The 25,885-nt window shown below is 21.8% G+C and overlaps 9 protein-coding genes across 9 annotated transcripts in view; 5 read left to right on the top strand and 4 right to left on the bottom strand. All coding sequences in view use genetic code 6, as the record gives it.

Annotated features, from left to right (window-relative positions):
- TTHERM_000213644 (kinase domain protein) overlaps positions 1 to 2,500 on the top strand; it is a gene marked incomplete at both ends in the record, with an annotated part of 4,288 nt that extends 1,788 nt beyond the window's left edge. The window contains 11 exons of the mRNA XM_012795387.1: positions 201 to 290; positions 348 to 437; positions 542 to 631; positions 693 to 782; positions 865 to 954; positions 1,262 to 1,351; positions 1,483 to 1,572; positions 1,929 to 2,018; positions 2,077 to 2,166; positions 2,219 to 2,308; positions 2,410 to 2,500. Coding sequence (XP_012650841.1) covers positions 201 to 290; positions 348 to 437; positions 542 to 631; positions 693 to 782; positions 865 to 954; positions 1,262 to 1,351; positions 1,483 to 1,572; positions 1,929 to 2,018; positions 2,077 to 2,166; positions 2,219 to 2,308; positions 2,410 to 2,500 — 991 coding nt within the window. The remainder of the gene's footprint in view (positions 1 to 200; positions 291 to 347; positions 438 to 541; positions 632 to 692; positions 783 to 864; positions 955 to 1,261; positions 1,352 to 1,482; positions 1,573 to 1,928; positions 2,019 to 2,076; positions 2,167 to 2,218; positions 2,309 to 2,409) is intronic.
- Positions 2,501 to 3,322: 822 nt separating this feature from the next.
- Positions 3,323 to 4,697, top strand: TTHERM_00213640 (hypothetical protein; the record flags this gene model as incomplete). Its single annotated transcript, XM_001007159.3, has 5 exons — positions 3,323 to 3,686; positions 3,876 to 3,997; positions 4,054 to 4,101; positions 4,256 to 4,310; positions 4,375 to 4,697. The coding sequence occupies 5 exons, from the start codon at positions 3,323 to 3,325 to the stop codon at positions 4,695 to 4,697; spliced, it is 912 nt and encodes a 303-aa protein (XP_001007159.1).
- A 1,078-nt stretch (positions 4,698 to 5,775) lies between these two features.
- TTHERM_00213630 (transmembrane protein, putative) lies at positions 5,776 to 7,139 on the top strand (the record flags this gene model as incomplete). The annotated part of the gene is made up of 5 exons (XM_001007158.3): positions 5,776 to 6,142; positions 6,279 to 6,400; positions 6,456 to 6,500; positions 6,685 to 6,739; positions 6,802 to 7,139. 5 exons carry the CDS (start codon positions 5,776 to 5,778, stop codon positions 7,137 to 7,139), a joined length of 927 nt encoding a protein of 308 aa, XP_001007158.1.
- Positions 7,140 to 7,823: 684 nt separating this feature from the next.
- TTHERM_000213629 (kinase domain protein) lies at positions 7,824 to 11,437 on the bottom strand (the record flags this gene model as incomplete). The annotated part of the gene is made up of 17 exons (XM_012795386.1): positions 7,824 to 7,941; positions 8,040 to 8,129; positions 8,265 to 8,354; positions 8,478 to 8,567; positions 8,636 to 8,725; positions 8,870 to 8,959; positions 9,043 to 9,132; positions 9,318 to 9,407; positions 9,525 to 9,614; positions 9,749 to 9,832; positions 10,186 to 10,275; positions 10,361 to 10,441; positions 10,748 to 10,837; positions 10,935 to 11,024; positions 11,122 to 11,211; positions 11,297 to 11,343; positions 11,402 to 11,437. 17 exons carry the CDS (start codon positions 11,435 to 11,437, stop codon positions 7,824 to 7,826), a joined length of 1,446 nt encoding a protein of 481 aa, XP_012650840.1.
- Positions 11,438 to 11,665: 228 nt separating this feature from the next.
- Positions 11,666 to 13,252, bottom strand: TTHERM_000213628 (unc-50 family protein). Its single transcript, XM_012795385.1, has 6 exons — positions 12,870 to 13,252; positions 12,709 to 12,805; positions 12,569 to 12,655; positions 12,320 to 12,440; positions 12,125 to 12,242; positions 11,666 to 12,049 (listed from the first exon to the last, which is right to left on the bottom strand). The coding sequence occupies exons 1-6, from the start codon at positions 13,174 to 13,176 to the stop codon at positions 11,925 to 11,927; spliced, it is 855 nt and encodes a 284-aa protein (XP_012650839.1). The 5' UTR covers positions 13,177 to 13,252; the 3' UTR covers positions 11,666 to 11,924.
- Positions 13,253 to 14,445: 1,193 nt separating this feature from the next.
- TTHERM_00213600 (replication factor C subunit 5) lies at positions 14,446 to 16,054 on the top strand (the record flags this gene model as incomplete). Its single annotated transcript, XM_001007155.3, has 9 exons — positions 14,446 to 14,472; positions 14,528 to 14,624; positions 14,692 to 14,757; positions 14,819 to 14,889; positions 14,941 to 15,026; positions 15,173 to 15,246; positions 15,308 to 15,549; positions 15,618 to 15,765; positions 15,828 to 16,054. The coding sequence occupies 9 exons, from the start codon at positions 14,446 to 14,448 to the stop codon at positions 16,052 to 16,054; spliced, it is 1,038 nt and encodes a 345-aa protein (XP_001007155.2).
- Positions 16,055 to 16,890: 836 nt separating this feature from the next.
- On the bottom strand, positions 16,891 to 17,535 carry TTHERM_00213590 (hypothetical protein; the record flags this gene model as incomplete). The annotated part of the gene is made up of 1 exon (XM_001007154.3): positions 16,891 to 17,535. One exon carries the CDS (start codon positions 17,533 to 17,535, stop codon positions 16,891 to 16,893), a length of 645 nt encoding a protein of 214 aa, XP_001007154.3.
- Positions 17,536 to 18,580: 1,045 nt separating this feature from the next.
- On the bottom strand, positions 18,581 to 19,630 carry TTHERM_00213580 (linear amide C-N hydrolase, choloylglycine hydrolase family protein; the record flags this gene model as incomplete). Its single annotated transcript, XM_001007153.1, has 1 exon — positions 18,581 to 19,630. The coding sequence occupies one exon, from the start codon at positions 19,628 to 19,630 to the stop codon at positions 18,581 to 18,583; it is 1,050 nt and encodes a 349-aa protein (XP_001007153.1).
- Positions 19,631 to 21,600: 1,970 nt separating this feature from the next.
- On the top strand, positions 21,601 to 25,833 carry TTHERM_00213570 (hypothetical protein; the record flags this gene model as incomplete). Its single annotated transcript, XM_001007152.2, has 1 exon — positions 21,601 to 25,833. The coding sequence occupies one exon, from the start codon at positions 21,601 to 21,603 to the stop codon at positions 25,831 to 25,833; it is 4,233 nt and encodes a 1,410-aa protein (XP_001007152.2).
- Positions 25,834 to 25,885: the final 52 nt, after the last annotated feature.

The following is a 25,885-nucleotide window of genomic DNA, read 5'->3' as shown; positions in this document are numbered from 1 at the left end:
CCCCCCCCCCCCCCCCCTTTCTTTTAATTACCATATTTCCTTACTAAAAAAGCTACTGTTTGAGAAGGGTAGTATTTTTTTGAAAAATTTTATTTATTATTTAAACCTCTCTCGTTTCCACAAAAAGACTAGGAATTAGAGGGAACACTCTAGTTTAATTTACTAAAGGAAAACATTTTTAATTATTTTTTATTATTTAGCAATAACAAGATTGATGAAAAAAATAGCTCTAAATTAGGTACTTTACTTAAAAGCTGTTCTAATATCTAAATTTTAAACCTGGATGTTAAGTAAATTTTTTATTTAAACTTAAATATCATTTTAAATTATTATAAATTTATATAAAGGAAGAGTATTATTGGAGAATAAGGAGTATCTAATATAGCTATAGGATTAAGAAATTGCTAAAATATTAACAATCTTACACTTAATTTAAGGTTATTACAAATTTTTAATTTTTATAAATTGAATAAAAAAACTAATTATTTATCATTAAATGTGCCTTTTATTTTATTATTAATTATAAAATTTAATTTTATAGTGAGAGCTAACTTAATTGTACAGATGTTGCTTGCTTAGCTTACTCTCTTTAATAGCTACCAAAATTGGAGAATATTGATTTAGATTTCAAGTTAAATTTTAAATTAATCTTTTAATTTCTTAGATTTTATATGAAAATTAAAATTAAAAAGATAAAATGAAATCAATGAACAAGGTGCCTAAAGTCTTGGAAACTCTTTAGCAAATTGTCTAAATTTAAAAAACCTCAAATTGTCTCTCTCGTAAAAAATTTTTAACATTATAAGCATATTTTTAATATCAGTAACTTTTTGATATCGTATTAAATATTCTTTATAAAATTAGCTCAAACAACATTGGAGAAGAAGGAGCTTCATTTTTAGGGTCTGCTTTAGGGAAAAGTTCTTCTATTTAAAATCTCTTTATTGATTTGGGGTAAATAAAAATAAATATGGAAAAATATTTTTAAATTTTAATGTTATCCTAAAAAAACAGAAGGAAAATAAATTTAAACAGCATTTCCAATTTAAATACAAAAGAATCTTTATTCTATTCTTCAAAAAATTGTTACTAAATTTGTAAAGTTATCTATTGATAAAAAAATTTCCAATTATTACTTAGAAATAGATTCAAACTATTAAAGTTTTTGCTAATTATTTTCCTTAAATTTTAAAAAAATTATGAATAAAATAATTTAATTAGTTTATTTAAAGTATTTTGAAAATAAAATTATTAATTAAAGATCAAATGAAATAAGAGCTGAAGGAGTTAAAGATTTAGCTGTTGGATTGAGAAGCTGTTTGAGTTTATCGAGTTTAAATGTAAATTTCAAGTAAAATAATTAATTAAAAATAGATATATTGATTTTATAAATAACTTATGCATCATAAATATACATAACATTAATTAATTATTTTTAAAATTTATATTAATTTTCAATTTTAACTTTTTCTATCATAAAAGCTTCAATAATATCAGATAAAAAGGAGTAAATGAGTTAGCTTAAGCCTTGGCTAGCTTTTAGAACCTCAGAAATTTAATTCTTGATATAAGGTTAAATAAAAATAAATCATAATATAAATTTTATAAAATTATTTTTATTTAATTACTTTTAATTTACATTAAGAATAAATATAAATAAAACCATTATAAAATTTTGCAAACGCTATTTTATGTAAAAAATTTTAGTGGGATTAAATTTTAATTTAATTTTAAAAAGGGCTTTTAAAAGAATTATAATTTTAAAAACCCATTAAAATTTAAAATTAGCATAAAAATTAATTACCTCCCTTCTAAATAACATTTGCTTTGAAAGTATAAAAATGAAACTCATTTATATTTTAGAAATTTTGATAATATAAAATATTTACTTTAAGAAATGTTTAAAATAACTTTTTTTAATTTAAAAGTGAAAACAATTTGATGCAAGTAGCAACACAAAATTTATGTAATGATTTAGCTAAATGCCCTAATTTAGTATCATTAAAAATTAATTTAACGTAAAGATACTTGAAAATCAAATAATTTATTTTTATAAACTCTTAATTTATTAAAAAGCCTCAATAAAATTGGTTCATAAGGATTGTCGCACATAGCTTCTTCTTTAAATAAATTCAAAAATCTGATCAGTTTATCTCTCATTCTTTGGTATTTTTTTTAATTAATTCTGAACAAAATTAATTATATAATTTTTTAACAGCCATAACTAAATTGGTGAAAAGGGCGCGGTGCATCTCAGTCAAGCATTACAAGAAAATTAAACTCTTATTGATCTGTATATAGACATTAAGTAATTTATTTTATATTTTTAACATTAATTTATTTTTAATTTGCTGAAAGAAGATACTGTTTTTTATATTTTAATTTATACTAATTTTTATTAATAAATAGTGAGAATAATCATGAATATGGTGAAATAGCTATAAAGTAAAATACCCTCAAAATGAAAAGATTAGTAAATAGAATAATAGAGGAATATTGACTTTGAATCAAATTTAATAAATAAAAATAAATACTATTTTAAGAATTCCTTTTGTTTATTTGAATTGAATTAAGTTTATTAACAAATTTTGATTAGGATATTTTTGTGGTTTCTAATACAACTATTTTTTTACAAATATTAATAGCGACTATCAAGCTTAAATTTTATATATTTATGTTGTTAAATAATTATCCAAATTTATATATAAAATAAACAATAATAAATAGGGTTAAATCTAATAAATTGACTTTAAATTTTAAAAATAAATAAAATAAAGTTACCTAAAATTTGATAGATATTTGTAACGAATTTATTTAAAATTTTTTAATTGTTTTATAATAGTTAATTACATTATACAAAATTATACTTGATTAATATTTCTTATAAAAATCAATTTCTAACTAATCTAATTTTATTAGTTTAATCAAATTTAATTTATGATTTTTTTTTTAGAATAGATTTTTAATAAATTAGAAGTAAATATTTTAATTTTCTATTTATAATCCAAAATAAATTATAAATGAATGACTGACTGACTGACTGACTGACTAACTACTCACTTCATTATTTTAGTTTTTTAATATGTTAATAAATAAATAAATTTAATAAAAAGTATAGTGTTCAGTTTAATAAAAGAAAAAAAATTGAAGCTTTTTGATTGAGACGTCATTTTTGCACTAAATATCATCATTATTTATTGAAAAAGTTGTAAATTACAAATTAAGTAGGAAACAGATTACTTTATAAAAGAAGAGATAATCGTAAAAACAAATTATTTATAATTAAATAATTATTAATAGAGATAAATACTGATTTTGCTCAATGAAAAACGCTTCTTTAATTTTGGTTATCTGCATATTGTTATGCTCTGCTCAAGCACTTCTTCCTAAGAATTATTTGAAAGGAGAGTCTGATATAGCTTAATGCTTTGGAGATATTGAAAAATCTGTTGGAGACTTGAAACAAATTGCTGACGAACTTAAAAAGTTAGAATTTAAGAAGGCACTTTAAGAGCTTGGTGATCTTATGAAAGTTTTAGATAAGGTTATTGAGAAATGCGCTGATGCCACTTGCTGGATGAAGGCATAACAAAGATGCGAAAATGAAACTGAAGGAGCTTGTGAAGAATCAGGTTTAATCTGGTACCCTAAGTGCAAAAAAGGATACCATGCTGATGGATGTTGTGGTAATAATAAATAAATTAACTATCAAAAAATAAGAGAGTGAGTGAGTGATTGAACTAATTGTTGAATAAAAAAATAATTCAATAAATAGGCTCTTTTATTAACATACTTCCCTATTAATTTAATTACTTTTTGTTAGATTAATTTATAACAAATTGAAAATCTTTTTCTTACAATTCAATCTAAAATAGTTTGTGTCTAAGATTGCCCCTCAGGTTTTGCTGATTAAGGATTTGAATGTGCTAAGCCTTCTGCTTATGGCAGAGGAGCAGGATATCCTTGGGAATTTGGTGATGACCTCTCACTCAATGAAGTAAAACAATTTTTTAAAATAAAACAAAGTTAAAGTGATTATTTAAAATAAAAAAGGCCATGAAAAGATGTGAACATGACAATCCATAACTTGGCTGCGAATAAGTAAAAACATTTTTAATAAATAAATAAAAGAATCAGCCATTAATTGATGTTTTTTGGTGAATTTTAATAATTTACTAGGATTTAAAAAATTGTGTGGCTCAAAATTTAATAATTAAATTACATTGCATCTTTTTTTATTTATTAATTTAAAAAGTGGGGACTTGTTATTTACCCAAAATGCTAACCTAACTTCCATAACTTCGATTGTTGTAAGATAATATTATAATAAACAAAAAATACTATAAAGTGTTTATTTAATTAAAATAATAATAGGTATTTGCTCTCCAAACTGCCCTGCTGGTATGACCGATATTGGAGTCTCTTGCCAAAAAGAGACTTATGGAAGAGGTGTAGGTTTTGTTGATGGAAAATGCATTGAAGAAAATTGGAACAATTTTACTCCAATTGAAAAGTTTGGAAAGTGTGTTTAATAAGCAGAATAAATTGTTAAGGATATTGAAGATTTAGTTAAATCTGTTGAAGACAAATCAGATATGTGGAATACACTTAAATTAGCTTATGTTTTACTTTAACATACTAATCCTTTCTTGGAACACTGTGTTGATCCCTTAGTACCAAAAACCAGTTCAAATTGAACAAAAATCTATTTTATGACTGAAAAAATATTAAATTATATTATTTTAAATAAGTTAGTTATTTGTTTTTTGTGGTAATTAAATATCTTAAAAAACTAATTCAATTAATCTTTATCTTTATTGAAAATCAAATAAAACTCAAAATAGTTTTTTTAATGCTAGTTTTTCTTACACAATATAGAATCCTAGTGTTTTTAGTACAGAAAATAAAATTATTTGGCTGAAAAAGTAGCAAAAAATCATTTAAAAAATACAAAATAAATTAATTAATATCACATAAAAATACAAAATAATAATTGTGATAAGATTATCAAGTTGTAAAATAGTCTGTTACAATAGCACTAAGAAATTTTAAGCTTACATTTTTATTTATTAATAAGTGTACTAGTTTTAGGAAACGATGATATTATTTTTATTGAAATATTCTGAATTTATTTCCAAATATGAAAAGTTTAAGACTCAATATTTTGTATGAAAGATTGGCCATACCAATTTTATTTTAAAATCTTTATTTATTTTAGACTTATCTTTAAATTAAAATGTTTAAAATAGATTATGGCTTTTTTTTAATCCAATTTATATTTTTATTCAAGAAAATTATATGTTTGTAACAAAAAAAAGCTTTTTTGTATTTTATTTAAGGTTGCCTAAAAATTTCATCAATTATTTCAAATGTCTGCTTGATTAATAGAAAAGTTTTTAGCATAATTAATTAATTTTGAATAAATTATTCGATTATTATGTCTATTATATTTTATAACAATTACTTGTTAGGTTTTAATTTAATTATTATTTGGTAATTTGATTAGAATTTAAAGATATTCTTACATATTTTTGAAAGGAATACTATTAATAGTATTTAATAAGGTTAAGTGTTATTATTTTTACTCCCTTATGGTAATTAATATTATTGTTTATAAAATGAGGAATATCACTAAGATATATCTTTCTCTTAAATGTAATTGTGTACTTGAGTATGTATTGATTATTTATTATTAATAGATAATTAATTTCTAATAAATAATTAATTTCTAATAAATATATTAACGAAAGATTAGACTTTAATAAATAGAAATAAATGAATAAATATCTAGCTATTATTTTAATAAGCATAGCCGTTCTTAGCACTTAAGGAGTTTGGGCATTCAATTTAAGAGATAGTAGACTTTCTGATTTGGATCAATGCTTCAATAACGTGAAGAATACTTTCTAAGATTTGGAAAATATAATCAAGGATATCAAAGAATTAGATTTTAAGAAAGCATTCTAATAGCTTGGAGATTTGGTGAAAGTTCTAGACAAAGCTATTGAAAAATGCGCTGATGCCACATGCTGGATGACTGGCGAAAAGAGATGCTAGAATGATAACTCTAGCCAATGCGAAAAATGGGGTCTTATTTGGTATCCTAAATGTAAATAAGGATATCATCCTTTTGGCTGTTGCAGTAAAAAAATAATTTATTGATTAAATTTCTCTATTACTCTTTTCTTTGTTAATATATATTCTTATCTTCTTTCTTTTGCCTGAAATTTTGATTAATAATATTATATATTCATTTCATTATTAATTTCACCACAAAGTTTGTGCTTAAGATTGTCCTTCTGGTTTTAGAGATGATGGTCTTTATTGTGCAAAGCCTGAAGCATATGGCAGAGGTGTTGGTTACCCTTGGAAATTTGGAGATGGATTCAATCTTAACAATGTAATTAATTAATTTAAGAAAGTTTAATCAATAATAAATTAATTAAAATAATTAGGCCAATTCTAGATGCTTACATGATCATCCATCAGGTTGTGAACAAGTATTAAAAAACTTTAATTAATTTCCATCATTTCAACCTTTAATCTTAATAAAGCAAATCCAATATTTATTAATTAGATAATAAATTAATCACTAAAGGATATTTCTGATTAAAAATTAATATTTAACCAAATAAAAAACTCTATTTTATATTAATTAAAATATTTGTTTTATATATTTTTTAGTCAGGAGCAATAATTTATCCTAAATGTGCTCAGAACTTCCACAGTGTTGGGTGCTGTAAACTAAGAATTAATTAATTAAGATTTTTATTGATTTTTATAAAAAATAATTAATTGTAGGTGTTTGCTCCCCTAATTGCCCATCTGAAATGACTGATATTGGTGTATCTTGCTAAAAACTATCGTATGGAAGAGGAGTCGGATATGTAAATGGAAGATGCATTGAAGAGAATTGGAACAATTATACTCCAATTGAGAAATTTGGAAAATGCATAGATCAAGCCAAATAAATTGCTTAAGACATTTAAGATTTAATCTCCTCTTTAAAACCTTAAAATGACGATGAAAAATGGAAAACTTTAAAGTTAGCCTATCAGCTCTTATAACACACTAATCCTTTCTTGGTTCATTGCATTGATCCATTAGTTAAGGAAATCGAAGAAATTAACTCTTAATGAGGGATTATAATAAATTTATTCAAATAATTAAATGTTATTTTTATAAAATAATACAAGACAGCTTGTTTATTGAATTTTTTATGAAAATATATATATTATTTATTCATTTTGATAATTTTTTATTTTAAAGTTTTCTTCAATTTTATATCAATAATTAAAGAGACTTATTACCATATTTATTATCATTAGATCATCTAATTTCTTTTGAGTAATTACTATAATTGATTGATTGATCATATTAAAACAACTTACTAACTTACTTACTTTTTTATTAAAACAAATGAAGAGAATTTAATTTTTTTTAATTTTAATAATAAAATCTATAATAATATAAAAGCAAAAAAATATTAAACTATGTTTCAAAATATTCTATTATATCCAGTTTAACTGAAAACTCACCTTTTAAAGTAAAATCTATCTCATTATTTTATAAACGAGATTGATTGATAGTATTAAATATTTCTAGTTTAAACTTCACCAAACTTAATTTTTTTTAGATTTTATGGAAGATAAATAAATAACAATATTTTTATTTTAAATTTCTCCAAAAATAATTTTAGATTAATAACAAATAAATAAATAGTTTTTTTATTAGTTACATAAAACAAAAATATTACCATTTAAATTTAGATACTCAGTTTAATTAACAAAATAATATCTTTTATAATTTTAAAAAATTTTTTATCAAGAAAGTATTGAATATTATACAAGTCTTAAACACTTTTATAGTTTTTTCTTTGATTTTTAGAATAAATTTTTTTAGATTTATATTTCTAAAAACGTGTAGTCTGCTTAGTATTTTCTTTTATAAAAAAATAATAAATATTTTTAAAATAATAAAAGCACTTAATAAAATTTATTAAATATTCAATATTAACTAAGTTTAAATTAAAATAATACCTAAAATCTATTTCAATCACATTAATACTCTTAAAAATCTTCAAAATATTAAAAAACTTCTAAATTCCTGTAAATTTTATTTTGCTATTGCTTTTGGTTTATAAAAAAACAAACAAAAAACTTAAAAACAAACTAAATTAAAAATGTAATTAAATAAATTGTTTAATGTTTTAATTCAATTATAAATTATAGTTTTGTTTAAATATTTTAACAATAATTAATTACAAAAGATTAAGATTAAGGGTTGAAAGATGTTAGCAGTTTGATAAAGAGGTACCTAAATTATATAAACCTTAAATTCCTATTTAATTATACCTTTTAAATTATATTTTTAATTTAGTAAATTAAAAAAAAAAAATGAATATAATTTCAATATAATGAAAAATTATTTTTTTAAAATAAAAATGGAGTTTTTTAGGTAAATAAATAAATAATTACTTTAATTCTAGTGTTAAATTTTTGAGAGCTTTATAATTAGCAAAAGCTAAACTCATATCAGAAATGCAATCATCATTAATTTTGTAAAAACTTTTATAAATAGTAATTTTATTGTTTAATTAAATCTTCAAAATAAATTGGTATTTAAATCATTTTACTTCATACAAAGGCAGAGATTTTGCAATTTCTTATAATTTGATAGAGCTTAACATAAGCTGACAATTCCATTTATAGTGATTTTATTATGTCTTTTAATGATCGAAATTGATAAGAAAATATTTAAATACTAATTTCAAATGTTAAGCAAAAAAATGTAATTGAATAATTTTGTAAAATTTAAGTAATCTCTAATATCATAAGTTAATTGAAATGTTTTTATTTAGATAATATACTCCAAATTAAGAGACAAATCAACTAGATTTTCACATATTGATAAGCTTTAAACTAATCCAAGTAGACCAAAATCCTTCATCTTATTTTTGCTTTTTAATAAATTTTGAGTAAAAAACAAACATGGTATAAATAGTAAATTTATTTTTCTTTGAATATTAATATATTTTTTTACCTTATGTCAAGCTGTAAGGTTTAAAGATTCCTTATATTTGATAATTATATACCTAAACCTAAAGGACCTTTATCTCGTATTTTATTGTTTCTAATAAATTTAAATAGTTAAAAAAGGATTAATTACTTTTCTTGTTATTTTTAAAATTATAATAATAATAATTTTTTTAATTTTAATTTTAAAGTATTATTGTAATAGATATAACAAACAAAATATTTGTTATTTATTTATTTATTTTTGGTGAAATTTTAGTTTAGTTAGTTTGTTAATTTTACTTTAAACCAAGAATTATTTTTGTAAGGTTGGCGCATTTTGATAGATTTGATCCTAATTAAGGTGCACCACTTATTCCTATTTAATTGGATCTTTAATAAAATGTTTTAAGTAAATTGATTCATAGTAGCAATTAAAATAATATCATTAATTTAAATGTTAAAAGTGTCGAAGACAATAAAAAAAGAGTATTTATTTATTTATTTTACTCAAATTCTAAGCAAATATATTATAAACTTTTGCATTTTACTAAAGCAGAGCAAAGTTTTTGTGCAGTCTAGTTACCTATGCGTTGATTGCTTTTAAAATTAAATATATAGATTAATTGGGTGCAACAAAAATGAAAAGAATTGATTTAAAAAATAAAGAACTTGAATTAATAAAATTAATTTTATCTTTTGATCACAAAAATAAATAATTAATTAATTATTACCTTAAAAAAAGTGATAAATTTTGAAGATTTGACTGTTATGATATAGTAGAGCCAAATTTTACAAGAAACTATTCATCAAACTAACTAGAATTTAAAATAATTTGATTAACATTAATGATAAATTTATATTGAATGGTCAATTAATAAATTAATTATTCATTAGATTATTTAAAAGCATTCTAATACTCTGAATAAAAATAAATAAGTAATTGTTAAAGCTTTTTGTATTTATCTTATTTTAATTAAAAAGCTTAGAATCTATCTACACTTATCTAAAAAATATTCTTTAAATCTATTTACATGAGAGATGAATAATATTTTTATTTTTTAAGAAAAGGGAATTAATTATTCATTCATTCATTCACATAAAATATTCTAATTAATACTTTTTTATATTTACGTAACTTTAAAAATAAAAAAATATTTATTTCCTTTACCCAAATTTAAGAATCAAAGTGTTTAAATTGTTCAAATTCTAAAAAGATTAGCCTTAAAGACTATTTCCATGATCTTTAGCTTAACTGTGTCTTTAATTTTACAATTTAAGGTAAAATAATTCAAAAATTTAAATAATACATTTATTTATTATAAACCATTTTAAATCAAATTTACTATAAATCTATATCTAGAATTGTAAGCTACTTCAATTTTTATAATTGCAAAATCATGCAAGTTAAGCTTAGCTTATTATGCCTAATATATATTTATAAATAAATAAATGATTTATATTGTAGGTATTTCTCATTATTTAAATAAAACAAAAAAAAATCAAAAACTTAAATTATTTTAAAAGTTTTATTTATTTTTTAAATCCTGAATTAAAATAGTTCCAAAATAAAAGCTTTTCCTATTATATATGTATGAGTATTGGTTTTATTTTTATTTAAATTTTGCTTAAATTGTTGCTAATTTATGAGGATTTAAGCTCATCAAAAAAAAGATTTAAATATTTTAAATTAAATAGAAAGAATAAATAAATAAATGTTTAAGAAAATTTACCTTGATATAATTTTTAAAGATTTTAAATTAGATAAATTTTGTAGACTAGAAGTAAAAGCAGATAATCCTTATGAATCTATTTCGTTGTGTCTTTTATGTGAAATAAATATAAAAGTATTTGTTTAAGTAAGTAGTTAGTGTTGATTGTTATTATAACTTATTAGCTAATAAATGTAAATTTTATTACGAAATATCAATAAAGAGGTATTCTAGATTCTAAAATTTTAACAAGACTGTACTTATAGAAGCCAAAATTTAGTTTTTAAGACCACATCCTCTTAAAATTAATTTATTTTATTAAATTAATTAAAATTATTTATTTGAAGATTTATAATAAGATTTATAAAATTAAGTAATGAAAAATGAAATATTACATCAATTCTAGAATTAGTTTTTAGTTATTTTGAAATGTAAGTAAATCTTAACATAATTTATCAGTTTCTTTATCATTCAGCTTTTTTGTACTTTATAATTTATAACATCAAATTTATTAATCTATATATGTATGTATGTATGTATGTATGAATGAATAAAATTAAATAAACATACATTATCAAACCTATTCCTTAAGCGTAGTATGCATGAGATCTTACTATCTTTTATTAATAGAATAAGTTTAACTATATCATGCTCTTTAATTATTTATAATTTTACCTCAAAAAATGTATTAAATTTATTTTTGAATAGCATAGTTTTTTTAAATTCAGCTTTTTTTTTCAAATTTATTTCATTAAATTTTCAAATTACAAAATCATAATTTGTAAATTAATATTTTATCTAAAAAAATAATCAAATTGAAAACAAAAATTTAATTATCTCCCTCCTCTGTTAATTGGAAATTAATTAAATATCTTAAAAAAATGTTTAATCATTTAAATTTAAAACATTTTTTTAAATTTATTAATGATTAAAATTATAAAAAAATAGAAAATAAATTAAACAAATTTTATAAAATATTATTTTCTCTTTTAATTGATAAAATTAAGTTTAAATACTTTAAATAGAAAATGAAATGCTGATTGATTTTTTAATGAATTTTATTAAAAGTTTATTAAATTTTAATTTTTACTTTAAATAAATCTATTTATTTATTGATGAAAATTAAAGAATTTGATTGAAATATTTATTTATATATTATTTAAAACTTTTAAATAAATGTTTAAATTTAAAGTTAGCTTCATAAAAAATAATTAATCATAAATAAATAATAGTTGTGGTTAGATATAACCATAATTATGTTTATAGCAACTTGCAATCCAATAGGAATTAAAAAAGACTCTATTTTTTTAACATCGGGTAAAACTTTTATTTATTAATTAGGAAAATATTTAAGTAGAAATTTAAAAATAAATAAATAAATTCAATTTAGTAAGTTACTTGAATAAAATTTAAAGAAAATGTAGTAAAATCTGTAATTTGCGAATAAGTTAAGAGTAGAACTAATTATGACAATCAAGAAAGAATTACTATTTTTCCAGAAAGGAGTCAAGATAAGCTATAATTTGAATTAGATAATAGTAAGTTAATCTGCATAATTTTCATAATAAACAATTAATTAGATAAACAAATTACTAAACATATGTAGTTAAAAACTAGGAAGACAAAATATGCGTTTAAAAAGACATCTAAGGAGTATATGTATGATATATGATTTTCTACTTCACTTTTCATCAAAAACCTAGTTACAATCAACCTAAATTTAAACAATAGATTTTAGAAGATTTATTTATTTATTAATAATAAATAAACATAAGTTGATTTTCTTAATAATTTATGAATTTTTTTTTTTTCTGTTATTAATTAATTAAAAATAGTAATTACCTTGGTAATATAGTGAAGATAAGCCCATAAATAAGAAACTAAGCAAGAAGTTTATATATGCATGTTAAATACTCTGAAAGACTCTACCTGTTTCAATAAATAAAAAACCATTTCATTTAATTTTACTTAAGAATGCTTACTTAATAAAAAGACTGTAGCAAACAGCTATATTAATTTGCAAGATGACCAAAAGAAAGAGAAAAGAAGGGTTATTTCTACCCCATTTGTGCCTAATTTCTTTTATTAGATAGAGTAAAGTAATTAATTATCCAAAAGTGAAATACTCAAATTAAAATCTTACGCTAATTCCATTAAAATAACTAAACTATTCTCTTAATATTAAATAATAGAAGACTCATCTCCTCAAATGAACTCTTTATTTCTTCCACAGACATTTAAAAAAACTTGCTAAAATGATCTTTTAAATCTTTCAAATTCTCCTATTGCACTTCTTTGTATCTAAATTAAACTTTTTTCTTTTTATGTTGTGCTTCATTTTTCACTTCATTCAGACTTTTATCTTCAAATTTCTGCGCCTTCTATTCTTAGTACTATAATTCTATGCTATTTTCATTTACATCATTCTATAACTACTATTCTTAATCCATTTATTAATATATCTTTACTTATTTACTATCTCACTACTCAGTTACTTACTTACTAATTAATTAATTAATTAATTAATTAATTTTGCTGGAAAATAGGATTGATTATTTTTTAATTCTTGTAATTTAGTATTAACATAATAAATAAATTATTAAATACATTCAATTCTTTAAAATATAATTAAATTTGCAAATTATCTATCTTTTTTCAAATTTTCTACTTTTAAATAGCTAATTTATCGTATGCCTATTTATATATCTAAATTGAAAGCTTACGTATTATATTCCCCACCTTTGTAACAAAATTGAATTAGGTTATTGTAACAAACACAACTTATATTATATATTTATTTATATATTTTTGCCAATATTTTAAAAATTAATTACTGCTTAGAGCAAAAATAAATACAATAAGATATTATCAAAAATCAAATAAATATACGGTATATATAAAATAGTTATAGTTTGACATAGAATTATTCATAAAAATTATAGAGGATTAGTACTAATAAATAATAAAAAATCATATGACTTAAAAGTTATGCCTAAATATTAAACTATCAGAACACTTGAATATATATGCCTTTAAGAGTTTTTATGTAAACATAGTAAGTATAGTGTCAAAGTTATTTGAGATTCCTAGTATGTTAAATACTTTTTTTATTGAGTAAATTAAATAACTTTAATTTGTTTTTTGTTTATTCTATTAATATTTTACTAAAATATATTAATATTAATTCAATAAATACTCATTTAAATCTAAATAAACTAAAAAGTTTTATCTAGAATAAAATAATTAAAAAAACAGTATAAAATTAATGATTGGGGATTTTATTATCTTTCATATTTATTTGAGCTATATTTAAAAAATAAATTATTAATAAAATAATATTTAGAGTAAATTAATTATTTACTTTTAAGATTTTAGATTAATTTTATTAAATTAGCATTTTTCAGATAATATATATTATTGTATCAGAAAGATAGATAAAAGATATCTATTATTTATTTATTCATTTGATTATTTTGAATTTAGTATAAAGTTGTTAGAATAGTTTTGTTTTGTTTTCGCGCTCTTTGTTAATGATACTGAAATCAGTATATCATAATTTTAATTGTTATAAAATATTTGGCGCTTGCATTAATATAAATTCTATTAAATTTTTAATCTGAATAAGAAGATTAAAATAAATACATACACATAAAATATTGATAAATAGATAGATAGTTTTTAAGATTATTAAAAAGAAAGCAAATTAGATTTCAGTAAAAATGGAAGAGGAAATACCCATTACAGTTGTAAAATAAAGCTAAAGCATTTTTACAAAATTGTAATTCGTTTGTTTTTTATTAGGAAACCAAATAGAAGTAATAGAATATTCCTTGGGTTGAAAAATACAGACCTGAGAACTTAGATAATGTCATTTCACATGAGTATATTGTTGCAACAAGTAAATAAAATTTGAAAGCTAATCAGAATAAATAAGCAAACAACTTTTTTATTACATTTTTTAATAGTTAAGAAATTTATTGAAGAAGATAAGAAGCTTCCTAATTTATTGTTTTATGGACCTCCAGGAACAGGTGATTCATTCATATCAACTTTTTTTGTACAATATATATAAATTATTATTATATAAAACAGGTAAGACCTCATTAATAGTAGCTTTAGCCAAATAGTTGTATGGAAAGAATTATAAATAGCTTGTTTTAGAAGTAATTTAGCTCAATTTATTTTAATTAGTGATAAGGTTTTATTAAAAAAAGCTTAACGCTTCTGATGATAGAGGTATTGACGTTGTTAGAGAACAAATCAAAACTTTTGCAAGTACTGCCAATTTCGGTATGGTTGGGTAAATAAATATTAAAATTTTATATAGATTTCATTGAAAAATAAATAGCAGAAAGGCATACATGTAGCCTTCAAGAAGTACTTGCAAGAATATTAAAATATTTTGAAATAAATTTAAAATTTGATAATAATAATAAAAATTAAAAGAAAAGGAACTAAATTAATTATTTTGGATGAAGCAGACTCTATGACAAATCAAGCTCAGTTTGCTTTGAGAAGAAGTAAAATGAAATAAAAAACTAGTTTATAGGAAAAAATAATTATTTTCAATTAATTTATTAGTTATTGAAAAATACAGCAGCAATGCTAGATTTTGCATGATATGTAATTACGTCTCAAAAATTATTCCTGCTCTCCAATCAAGATGCACAAGATTTAAGTTCAAGCATATTCCTTATTAAGATGCTAAACTTAGAATTGCATAAATTTGCAATGCTGAAAATTTAAAATATAAAAATTCTGGTATTGAAGCAGTATTCAAGCTTTGCGATGGAGATATGAGAAGAGTTGTAAATATGCTTCAAGTAAATAAAATATTAAAATATGTTAATGGAAATAATTTACTTATTTATTTTTTTAAAAACAAAAATAGTCTCTTTCTTTATAAGGATATGGAAGTGATGAATAAGTAGAAATAACTGATGAATTAGTTTATAAATTTACAGGTAATGCAACACCAAAAGACATTGAAAATATTATTAACACCATGAATAATAAATCCATTTCAGAATCATATGAAAGTAAATTAATTAATTAAATCTGCTTTAAAATAAATTTTATAAAAAATCGAATTATTTATTAGTAATATAGAGTTACTAGGTAGAAAAAGGTATCTCCTTATAAGTTATGTTGAAAGAAATAAGTCTTTTTTTGATGAATACCTCATATCCTAGCTTAGCACTTGAATTTTTAGTTAAAAGATTGGCAGATCTTGAATATAGAATGTCAATTAACTGTGATGAAAAAGTTTAAACATTATCATTAATAAGTGCCTTCACAGAAGTTCGTTAGCTTTTAAGAAGACCTTGATGCAAACAAATACTCTTAGATTTTAATTTTGTTTAGTATTGGACGGACTAATAAAAAAACAGATTTCAAAAAAATAAAAATTAAAAATCAAAAGTCAACTACAATTTTAATATTAATATTTACTCTCAATACATACATACATCTATCTATTTTATTTATATTTTATGTTAATCTATTTCTTCTCTTTAAATTGCATTTAATATAATCAATTATTATTTTTAGAAAAAACTATTTTCAACTTAATTGCCTAAAAAAAAGTAATTTCATTTGAATATATTTTAGATCAATAAATAAATAATTTCAAATATTAATTATTCTTTGAGGTAGCAAATCTATCTATCGTATTTTTATTTTTAGCTATAATATTGAAAAAAAATTATTTTATGCTCAATTGGAATGAATATCTAAATTGATAGTAAAAACTAAAGAGCTTCTTCTATTGTAAATAAAATTAATGCGCTGAGATAATAATATTGAAGCAGCCAGCTATTTTGAATTCAAAAATAAATATTTTAATTGAATGTTTCCTTCATATTTAACACAATAAAAATGCAATAATTGAAAAAAAGTAAAATATTTTTTATTACAAAATATAAAATTAGTAATTTAAAGTTGAAGGATTACAAATTATTTATATAATTTTGATAGACACTTAATTACTTATTAACTTTATTGCATGCTTATTAACTTACTTACTACTAACTAATTAATTAAGAGTTAAATTAAAATACAAAAATATAAACTGAAAAAATGATTTTTTACTAATGTTAATAAATTATTAATTATATTGATTGTTTTAATATCTTTTTTATTTATTTAGGATTAAGTAGTTTTACTCAGAACCAACAAAATTTATCTCTACCTTTTTTGATTCTTTAATCAAGAAGTTATTCTCTTGACTAATCCTTGCTGACTTCTTTTTTGACAGTATTATAGCCCCACATTCCCTTTTTCTCGCGATACTCCAAAATTTAGGAATCTTTTTCCTTATTAATTTTTTTAGTTAAACCTAAAAATTTATTCTTGTAAACATCTTCAATATCTTCTTCCTTTTTCTCTATTTCATCTTATTTTCTAAACTAATATTATGTGAAGCTCATTATATCTGAGCTGAATGCTTTGTATAGCAATAAACTTTTATCGCTCATAACACAAGCAATCTTTCTCTCTTCCTTTACAAGAGATTAAGGATTTTACACAACTAAAAAATCATCTTTCTTGACTTATGAAAGGAATTTTGTACCATCTCCTTAAATAGTTGTGGAACTTGTCAAAATTCTACCTTATCCATCTTCAGGTTCAAATGTTATTATTTTAGGCTAATCATCTTTCCCTTAAGATTTTTGTTCCTTCTTAAATATTTCTTCTGCTTTCTTAATTTATTCTTCCTCAATTTATTTCTTCACTTTTTCTTCCTTCTTATCTAGCACTTTCTAAAAGCTACCCTTAAGTTTTAACTTTCCTTAAATTACATGACTCATTTTATGTATGTATTTATTTATTTATGTATTGTTTTTAAATCAATATTGCAAAAATAATCAGATTATTTATATTAATTTTTCTTTAATATCAAACTTTTGATAATTTGATAACAATTAATCAATTTTCTTTTTTGTGCCCTGCTTTCAAAAGAAAGCAGTATAATCAAAAAGATTACTAATTGATTGATAAATATATAATGTTCCTCTCATTAGACAAAAGAAAGCTTAAGCAGTTAAAAGGTATGTCTATATATAATAGACGAAATTCTTTATTAATCTAAATATAGAGTCTATCTAATATTTAAATATAATGCAAAAACAAAGATTTTAATATATTAACATTCATTCATACATTATTGTATATTTAAGGGCTTATTGAGTAACAAGTAAAATTCATTTTTTGTATTCATAAAGACTTGTGAAATAAATAAATAACTAATTTATTTTACAAAAACCAAACAAAAGAAATATAAAATATTTTTTTTCTTTCTTAGTTGATATAATTGTTTTTTATTCAAATCTTTTTCTTTATAAGTCTCTATTTTTTATCAAATTAATTAAATTATTAGTTGATGAAATATATGAAATAATGAATCAGGAAAGTTAGTTTTAAGTAATTTAAAAGTATTTATATTTTTTGATATTTTGATATTAATATGCTTGCTTATTGATGATATTTTTTGTAATTTGGATTTCAAAAATAATAAAACGGTTTATTTTTTGTTAAAAATCAGTTTAATTTAAATTTTAGTAGTTATTCTCCAAAATTAGGTTTCTAGACTAATTCTATATATACGTACATTAACTGTTTACCATATTCTACCTGCTTTATCACATACTAACTTAAGTCTTTATAGAGTAAAGAAATTTAATCTAATCAACAAAAATTTTTAATAAAAATGTTGATAATTTTAAATTTAAAAATGATTATAAAATATAAAGTTTGTTTTTGATGTTTATATGAAATTTAATCGACATTTTTATATTGTTTTTTAACAAAATAACAAGTAATTTTTATATTAATATATGTTTGTTTTGTTTTTATTCAATACCATACTGTATTATTGAAGTATCCAGTTTAGGTAGACATTAAAGTAGATGAAATAGTAGCAATATTAAAATTAGGGAATATAGAGAGCACATCGTCGAGAAGACCTTGTTCAGTCAAACTTTAACCATATTATGTCATTCTTTACTCTGCAGGAGTTCTTCTTTCATCATGCTTAGGATCAGGGATATCTCTATCGTAGTTAGTTTGAACTAAAAACCATGTTTCATCAGTCAAAATAAAAGATTATTTAACAAAGTCTCTGTCTTTTTCAATAATTGTACCATCGTAAAGTCCTGGACCGCTAACAATATAGTAAACAGGATCGACTGTTGGAGTAGTTTTGAATTTTAATACAACTTCGTCATAGGTATCAACAGTTTCCATGAATTCTCTAACTAAGTAAAGGGCTGGGACATTATTTGTGAAAAGCAACTCATAGATGTTAGTCAAGAATGTTTTTGTATGTCTTGCATTTATAGAAACAGCAAATTTTCCAGGTTTTTAGGCAGTAAAGAAAAATACTGCTCCAGCAATAGCCTAAGCCTGATAGAATAATTGTCCATTCTTGTGGTAATTAATTTAGAATGAAATGTGAGCTAATTCAGACCAGAATTCAAAGTCCCAGTTACGACCGTGAATAATTCTGCCATTTTCATCTCTAAATACAATTGAAGTGCAAGCCTTTCCACTCTAAATTTCATAGAGTAAATTTAATGTGAATAGAATATTAAAGTCAGCTTCAAGAAGTTCACTGAAAATTTCAATTTCTTCTACATAACGTTAGAATTTAAATCCATGCTTAGCATACTTTCCAACGAATGAATAAAATGAGTCAGGTAAAGGAAGAATAGCACGGAAATCATGTATGAACTTAGCAAAAGGGGCTTTAAAATCTTTCAAAATAGGAGCCCACTAATCTCTTAAAGGTGCATCAATGTCAACGTTGTAAATAGGTAATGGTTTTCCAGTTGCAGGTCCTATATGAGGTATCATAATAGAACTTCCTAAAACCAAGAAAGCTGATAAAAAGAAGACAAACTTCATTTTTAGTTTTTTAATTAATTTATTTAATGTTAACACTGTTTACTAAAAAGAATTATTTATTTATTTACTTATCCTTAAAAACCTCTTCAAACATAAAATTTAAAAGTAAGTTTCCCAAAAGTGAAAAATAAATCGAGATATTGATTTGTTTTAAAAATTATGTATAATAAATAGATTGAATAAAAAAAATACCATAAATATTTTATAAAAATGTAAAAACCTCAAATTTAATAAAAGAAATAATCTTTCAAAATAATTGATAAATTAAACAGTTTATAATATCATAAATATACTGTGATTTACGCTATAATAAGAATAGTCTTCTATTATAAAATATTTTCTAATCTAATTAAGTATTCTGATTGAATTGCTTCATTAATTAGCTAATGAAACTTTAATTATTAGTATTGTTATTTAGAAAGATTAATAAACAGAGTAATATTTAGTCTTAATCTTTATCTCTTTACATATGAATTTATTTATAGACTATGAAAGAATATCTTCTAGAATAATTAATTTTTGTCTTTTTAGTTTACTTTTCCCATTAATTAGTGACAAAATTAATTCAATTCAAGTCAAACTAACAAACACTGGGTTTACAATTATTAAATTCAACCTCAAAATAAATTATTACAATTTAATTTTTTTATGGAGAAATGTAAATTGTTTAAAATTTTTAAAATACAAATTACGATTATTTCATTTGAGTGATCAGTTTTTCATTTCTTGAGAATCTATTTAATTTGGACAGTAGAAATTATTTTCAACAAATCATCTTCCTATCAAAAAAAACTTGAATATTTCAAATTATTTTTTAATTTTATTTGATTAGAGCAAACTCAATACAAAAACAATAATAAATGGAAAAATGTGGTTATGTTTTTTTATAAATTAGTAATTAATAGTTTTAATAAATTCTAATAAATTTCCTAATGATATTTTAAATTATTTATAAAACACCTCAATATGGTTTTATTAAGAATAATGTTTAATTATTTTAAAATATAGCTTCATTAATTTAAAATAATCAAATTTGGGATTCGATTAAAAAAAATATAATTACTTATCAAATTAAAAAAAACCACAAATAAATATATCAATTAATTTACATATCATAAAAAAAATTCAATTTAAATTCTGTATTTTGTAATTCATTATAATTAATAAATTTGTTTTAATAAATTATGCAAATATACTGTAAAATTCTTTTGTTTTTATTAATCAACTTTAAATATAAAATATTTATTGTTGTTTAGCTTCTTTGTATTTTCTTTAATAGTTTTATTAATCTGTTATAAAAATAAACATTTTTCATCAAATTAAATAAAATAATTATTTGTTTTTGATTATAAAAAAGTAAAAAGAATTAATCTCAGAGCTGAAAAATATTTTCATCAAACAACATTTCATACTTTAATTATTTTTTATTCATTTCTAAATTAAATAGAAAATTTGAAAGTAATTAATTAATTTTGTGGTGTTTGTTTTTTTAAGGCAATTAGTAAAAATTGTTGATCAACTTAGTTAAATAAATATAGTTTTCTTTTTAAAAAATTTAATTGAAAATAAATTTAATTTTAAATTATCAGTGAAATATCATTTTATAAAATCTAAAATATCATTATTGCTATTTAGTATTTATTTTAATACTTATAAGGCACAATATTCTTTTACATGACTAGTGAAATGAATTAAATTCATAAATTATTAAATATCAAGTTTATATCAAAGAGATTTTGTTAATACTTAATAAATTTAAGAAAGTTGTTAGACAATTATGAAAAATAACAAAATTGTAGCGGCATGAGATTAATTAATCAATTTTTAATTAATTAATTAATTAAAGAATTTATTGATAATAAGAAGAAATTAACTTATTGATTTCACAAATCATTGAAAATATTTAAGAATTAATAGATAAATCAAAAATAGCTGTTTAAGGTCAGTATTTTTAAACTAGGATATTGATTATGTCAGCAAAATTTCAAAGCAATGAAGTTTAGAACGACTCAGTGGAGAACATTGAGATAGTTCAGTATTTGGAAGCTCAAAATGTCTAAAAGTATTTTGATTACAAAATTGAGAAGCCAAAAAATAATAGCTTCCAAACAATAGAGCTGTTAAAAAAGAAACAAAATAGTCTAAATGAGCGCCTAACCAAAATGTTTTCATAGCAATAGTAAGAAGACCAAAATCTAAAAACACAAGGAAATTAAAATGATATAAGCATTTCTTCATAAATAATAAATGAAGATTAAAATAAAGACTTTACTTAGAAGGATTAGCTGTCAAAGTTAGATATTTCGCCCAATTGTTATCATATAGAGTATATTAAAAGCAACCAAAATAATAGCGATCAAAGATTTTCTCCTCTCAAACCAAGTAGTAAAATCAATGTTATGAATACATAGAAATCATAAACAACAAGCAAGAAAGAGACAATCTAAACCACAAATTATAATTATCAACAATAGTCAGACTAGTATAAGGAGAATAACACTAACGTAGGTTAATAAAGTGAAAGACTCAGCACGAAAATTAACTACACCACATATAAAGATTAAAAGGCAAAAAACATTTTTAACAGCAGATATGGTAACTAGCACTAAATTTTGACTATTATTCTTGAGGTACCTACTGGCGTAGACAAGCTGGTTATTGAAAATGAAGATGAGGTATCAGAAAAAGCAAAAAATTTCTGCATCAAGCATAATTACAGCTTAGATTGTGTACCTTAATTGATAGTGTAAATCAACCAGCAAATAGAGAGGTTGTTATAAGAAAATAGTAGCTAATAAGAAACGTAATTAAACAATAAGAGAGATTCTCAATATATATAAAATAGCAGCTATAAAATGGATTAACTCCCTTCATTCTAAGATAGTATTTTTGAGAGGTCAACTCAAAATTAAGTAAATAAATAACCAAGAGATTTCAATTAAAATATTTACAACCAAAGGTACGAGCTAAATTCATGTAAGAAGAATCTATTTCTATAGGAAAATTAATAAATGAAAAAAGTAGAAAAACAAGCTAATGAAATTAGAAATATTCAACAAGACCTAAAAGAAGAATAAAAAAAACCTTTCTACAATATCTATGACTCGCATGAAGAAGCTTTAAGTGAGCTTTATAATAGAAAGCAATAAGAAATGAAAAGCCTTTTTAAAATTGAAAAGAGCAACAAAAATAATCTTTAAGAACTTGGATCAAACCAGAGCTTCAATTTAAGTGAAAGCTAAGTGAACAATTAATCTCAAAGTTCTAAAAAAACTACTAAAAAATGGAAAAGAGACATAAGTCCTAACCAAGTTTAAAATTTTTAATAGCACACTGATAAACAAAATGAAAATTAAGTAGAATATAGAAGTACCTCTCCTCTTTTGGATAAAAACTGTGCTTATCCTTGCAAAAATGAAAACATTGAGGAAGGAAGCCCAATAAAAGCTCATGGGAATTTACTTAAAAAGGAGAATTCTTAATAAAATTTAATGAAAAATCTTAGAGATTAAGTAAAACTTCAAAAGGCTGAGAGCTCTGCTAACTTAAATAAATAACAAGAATCGAAAATACAAGATTTAATTGACACTAATAATCTTCAAAATATGAGAAAAAATGAGCTTTAAAATACCTAAAAAGAAACAAACCAAAAAAGTGACTTGATTAATAGTCCTATTATTAAATAAATGAATAGCTAAATTTATGATTCAAATATGAAATTTCATAAATCAAACAGTTTGGCTCATCAAATCTCTTAAAATTCTAGTTATAATGACTAATTTTATCATAATTAAAACAGTAATAGTAAGGGTGCTTCTGCTGCTGCTGTACATGTTATTAACAGTTAAGGTATAAAGAAAAGCAATTCAGCTTTATTTATTAATAAAGGCCATATTTAGCCTATAGAAGAAATATTACCAAAGCAAGTAAAACCTACTGAAGAAACTAAAAAAAAGAGATCTATATCACCATTTAGCAATTCAAATCTCCAATAAATAAGTAATAAGAATTACTATAAAAACACAGTCTCCTAGCAAAACAAAATCAATGATAAATCTAAAGAATTGCAAAGTAGAAGCAGATCTCCCATTTAAACAACAAAGCAAAACAGAAGTATTAGCAATACAAGGAAAAAATCAGCAGAAAATAATAATGCAAATATTTCAAAACCTAAAGTAATTGCATGCAATTCTAGTAATTTAATCAGCTAAAGTAAAGAGAAACCAGCTAACGAAGATGAAAAACAAAAAAATAAAGAAGCTAAGTCAGTTACACCAGGCAAAAGTATGACCAAGACCCTTTCGTAGAATAAAATTTCTCGTTCCAAAACACCAACAAAAGATTAAAATTAAAAAATAATAATCTAAAATAAATAGCATGCTGCAGGCACTAATCTCCACAATGAAGAAAATGAAAACAACTTTTAACCTTAAATCAGTGAATAATCAAAAAAAATAGCAGAAGCGAGCAGACAAAAAGGTATAGGTATACATGAAAGACTATATAACTAAGCTAAGAAAGAACTAAAAAAGAAAGAACAATGGGATATGCAGTTAAAAAAGATTTTGAACAAAAACTAAACTCCAAATTCTAAGAAAGAAGGAGCAAGTAATTAGTTAGCTTATTTCCAGCTGAAAAGTATTCACAATAACTCAAAAGCAGCAGTAGCTTCCAAGACTAAAGAATATGTTATATATCAAAATAACATCAGTCCTTTCAAGCCTAAAGAGCCTGAATTAATCAAAGGAAAAAAGAGAGATATTTCTTCTGAAAGAGAAGAAAGTAAACCTTCATAGCTAAAGTACAACAAATGCGGTTCATAAGGGTTACTCTTTCATACAAAAGAATAAATAAAAGACAAATCTATAAGAAACGATAGTACATTATTAGATGATAAATAAAAATAAAAACTATTAAATTTTGAAAGCAAGGGAAATGTTGAAGAATGCTAAACGGATGATTAAAAAATTATTTAATAACAACAAGAATTGCTTAACTATTATTAAAATATGAGTGATAAATATTTAAAATCAAATAAAACTGAGAATTAAACTTTAAATAATGTTTGTCAAACTCTTGAAACATAAATTTAGTCTTAATCTGATTTAGAAAATCCAGTTAAATCGATTTAAGAAGGACTCATATTCTAAAAAAAGACTTAAACAGAGCATGAGAAAGAGCATGCTAAAGTATAACAGAGGTATCATACATATGATAATGAAGATGAATTAGAAAAAATGTCTTAGCTTAGTAGAGATTCTTAAAGAAGAGATAGCTAGTTAAGTTAAGCTTAAAATAGACTTGAAACTTAGTTATTTTAGAATCAGCTAAAATAACTTTAACTTTAAGAAGAAATGAAAAATCAGTTTAAATCTTAAAACTAATCTATTGAGAGTATCTACCCAAATTAAGATTAAAACAATATTATAAATCCTATTTAGCTGAATTCAAATTAATCATTTACTCAACTTAAAAAGCAAGAGTAAGGAGATGAAAAACTTAAAAAAGTGTTAGAATATATATTCTTTGCTTTAGATAGTGATAGTGATGGCTAAATAAGCACAGAAAACATTGATTTATCTAAATTAAACACAACAATTTTAATGATTATTTAAGATGTCTTAATAGATGTAGAAAATCTAGGTGGATTTGTTGATTTAGATTGTTTTTGCAGTCTCGTTAAAAGAAGAAAAGTAGAATAACAGCTGTTGGATTATGTTTTCAGCGATAATAGTCTTTCTTATTCACCTAACAACGAAGAAAAATAATTATCAGGAAATACTTCAAAATATTTTACAAAATAAAGTAATAATAATAACAACAACAACAATATAAACAGTGCAGATATTTAATAGAAGTAAGAATACTTTAATGAATATGAAAAGTAAGCTGTAGAATTTTTGAGCAAGAACAGTCATGAAAACGATACAGTACTAAGTGGGGCACTTTTAACAAATGAGTCGATCACTCCTGATATTTTCTTTGAAAAGAAAAAGGAATACTTTGATGTCTAAGAATATGAAAAAAAGCTGTTAGAATTGCAATAAAAGAGTAATTTTTATGATTTAAATTTTGAAAATAGAGAAGATCAACATTAAATAAGTTCTAGGTATAAAAATTTGATAGAAAACGAATAAAAATACCAAAAAAACAGTTAGTCTCCTGCATTCGGCAATGATAGCATATATAAGATAAAAAATTGATAGAAAAGGATTGTAAAAAATATCAAAATAATTAATTAACTAATTTTATAAA

This window comes from Tetrahymena thermophila (genome assembly GCF_000189635.1).
Source record: "Tetrahymena thermophila SB210 genomic scaffold scf_8254815, whole genome shotgun sequence".
Lineage (NCBI taxonomy): Eukaryota > Ciliophora > Oligohymenophorea > Hymenostomatida > Tetrahymenidae > Tetrahymena > Tetrahymena thermophila.
Note: the sequence above shows the minus strand (reverse complement) of the source record. Positions and strands in the feature narration are given on the sequence as shown.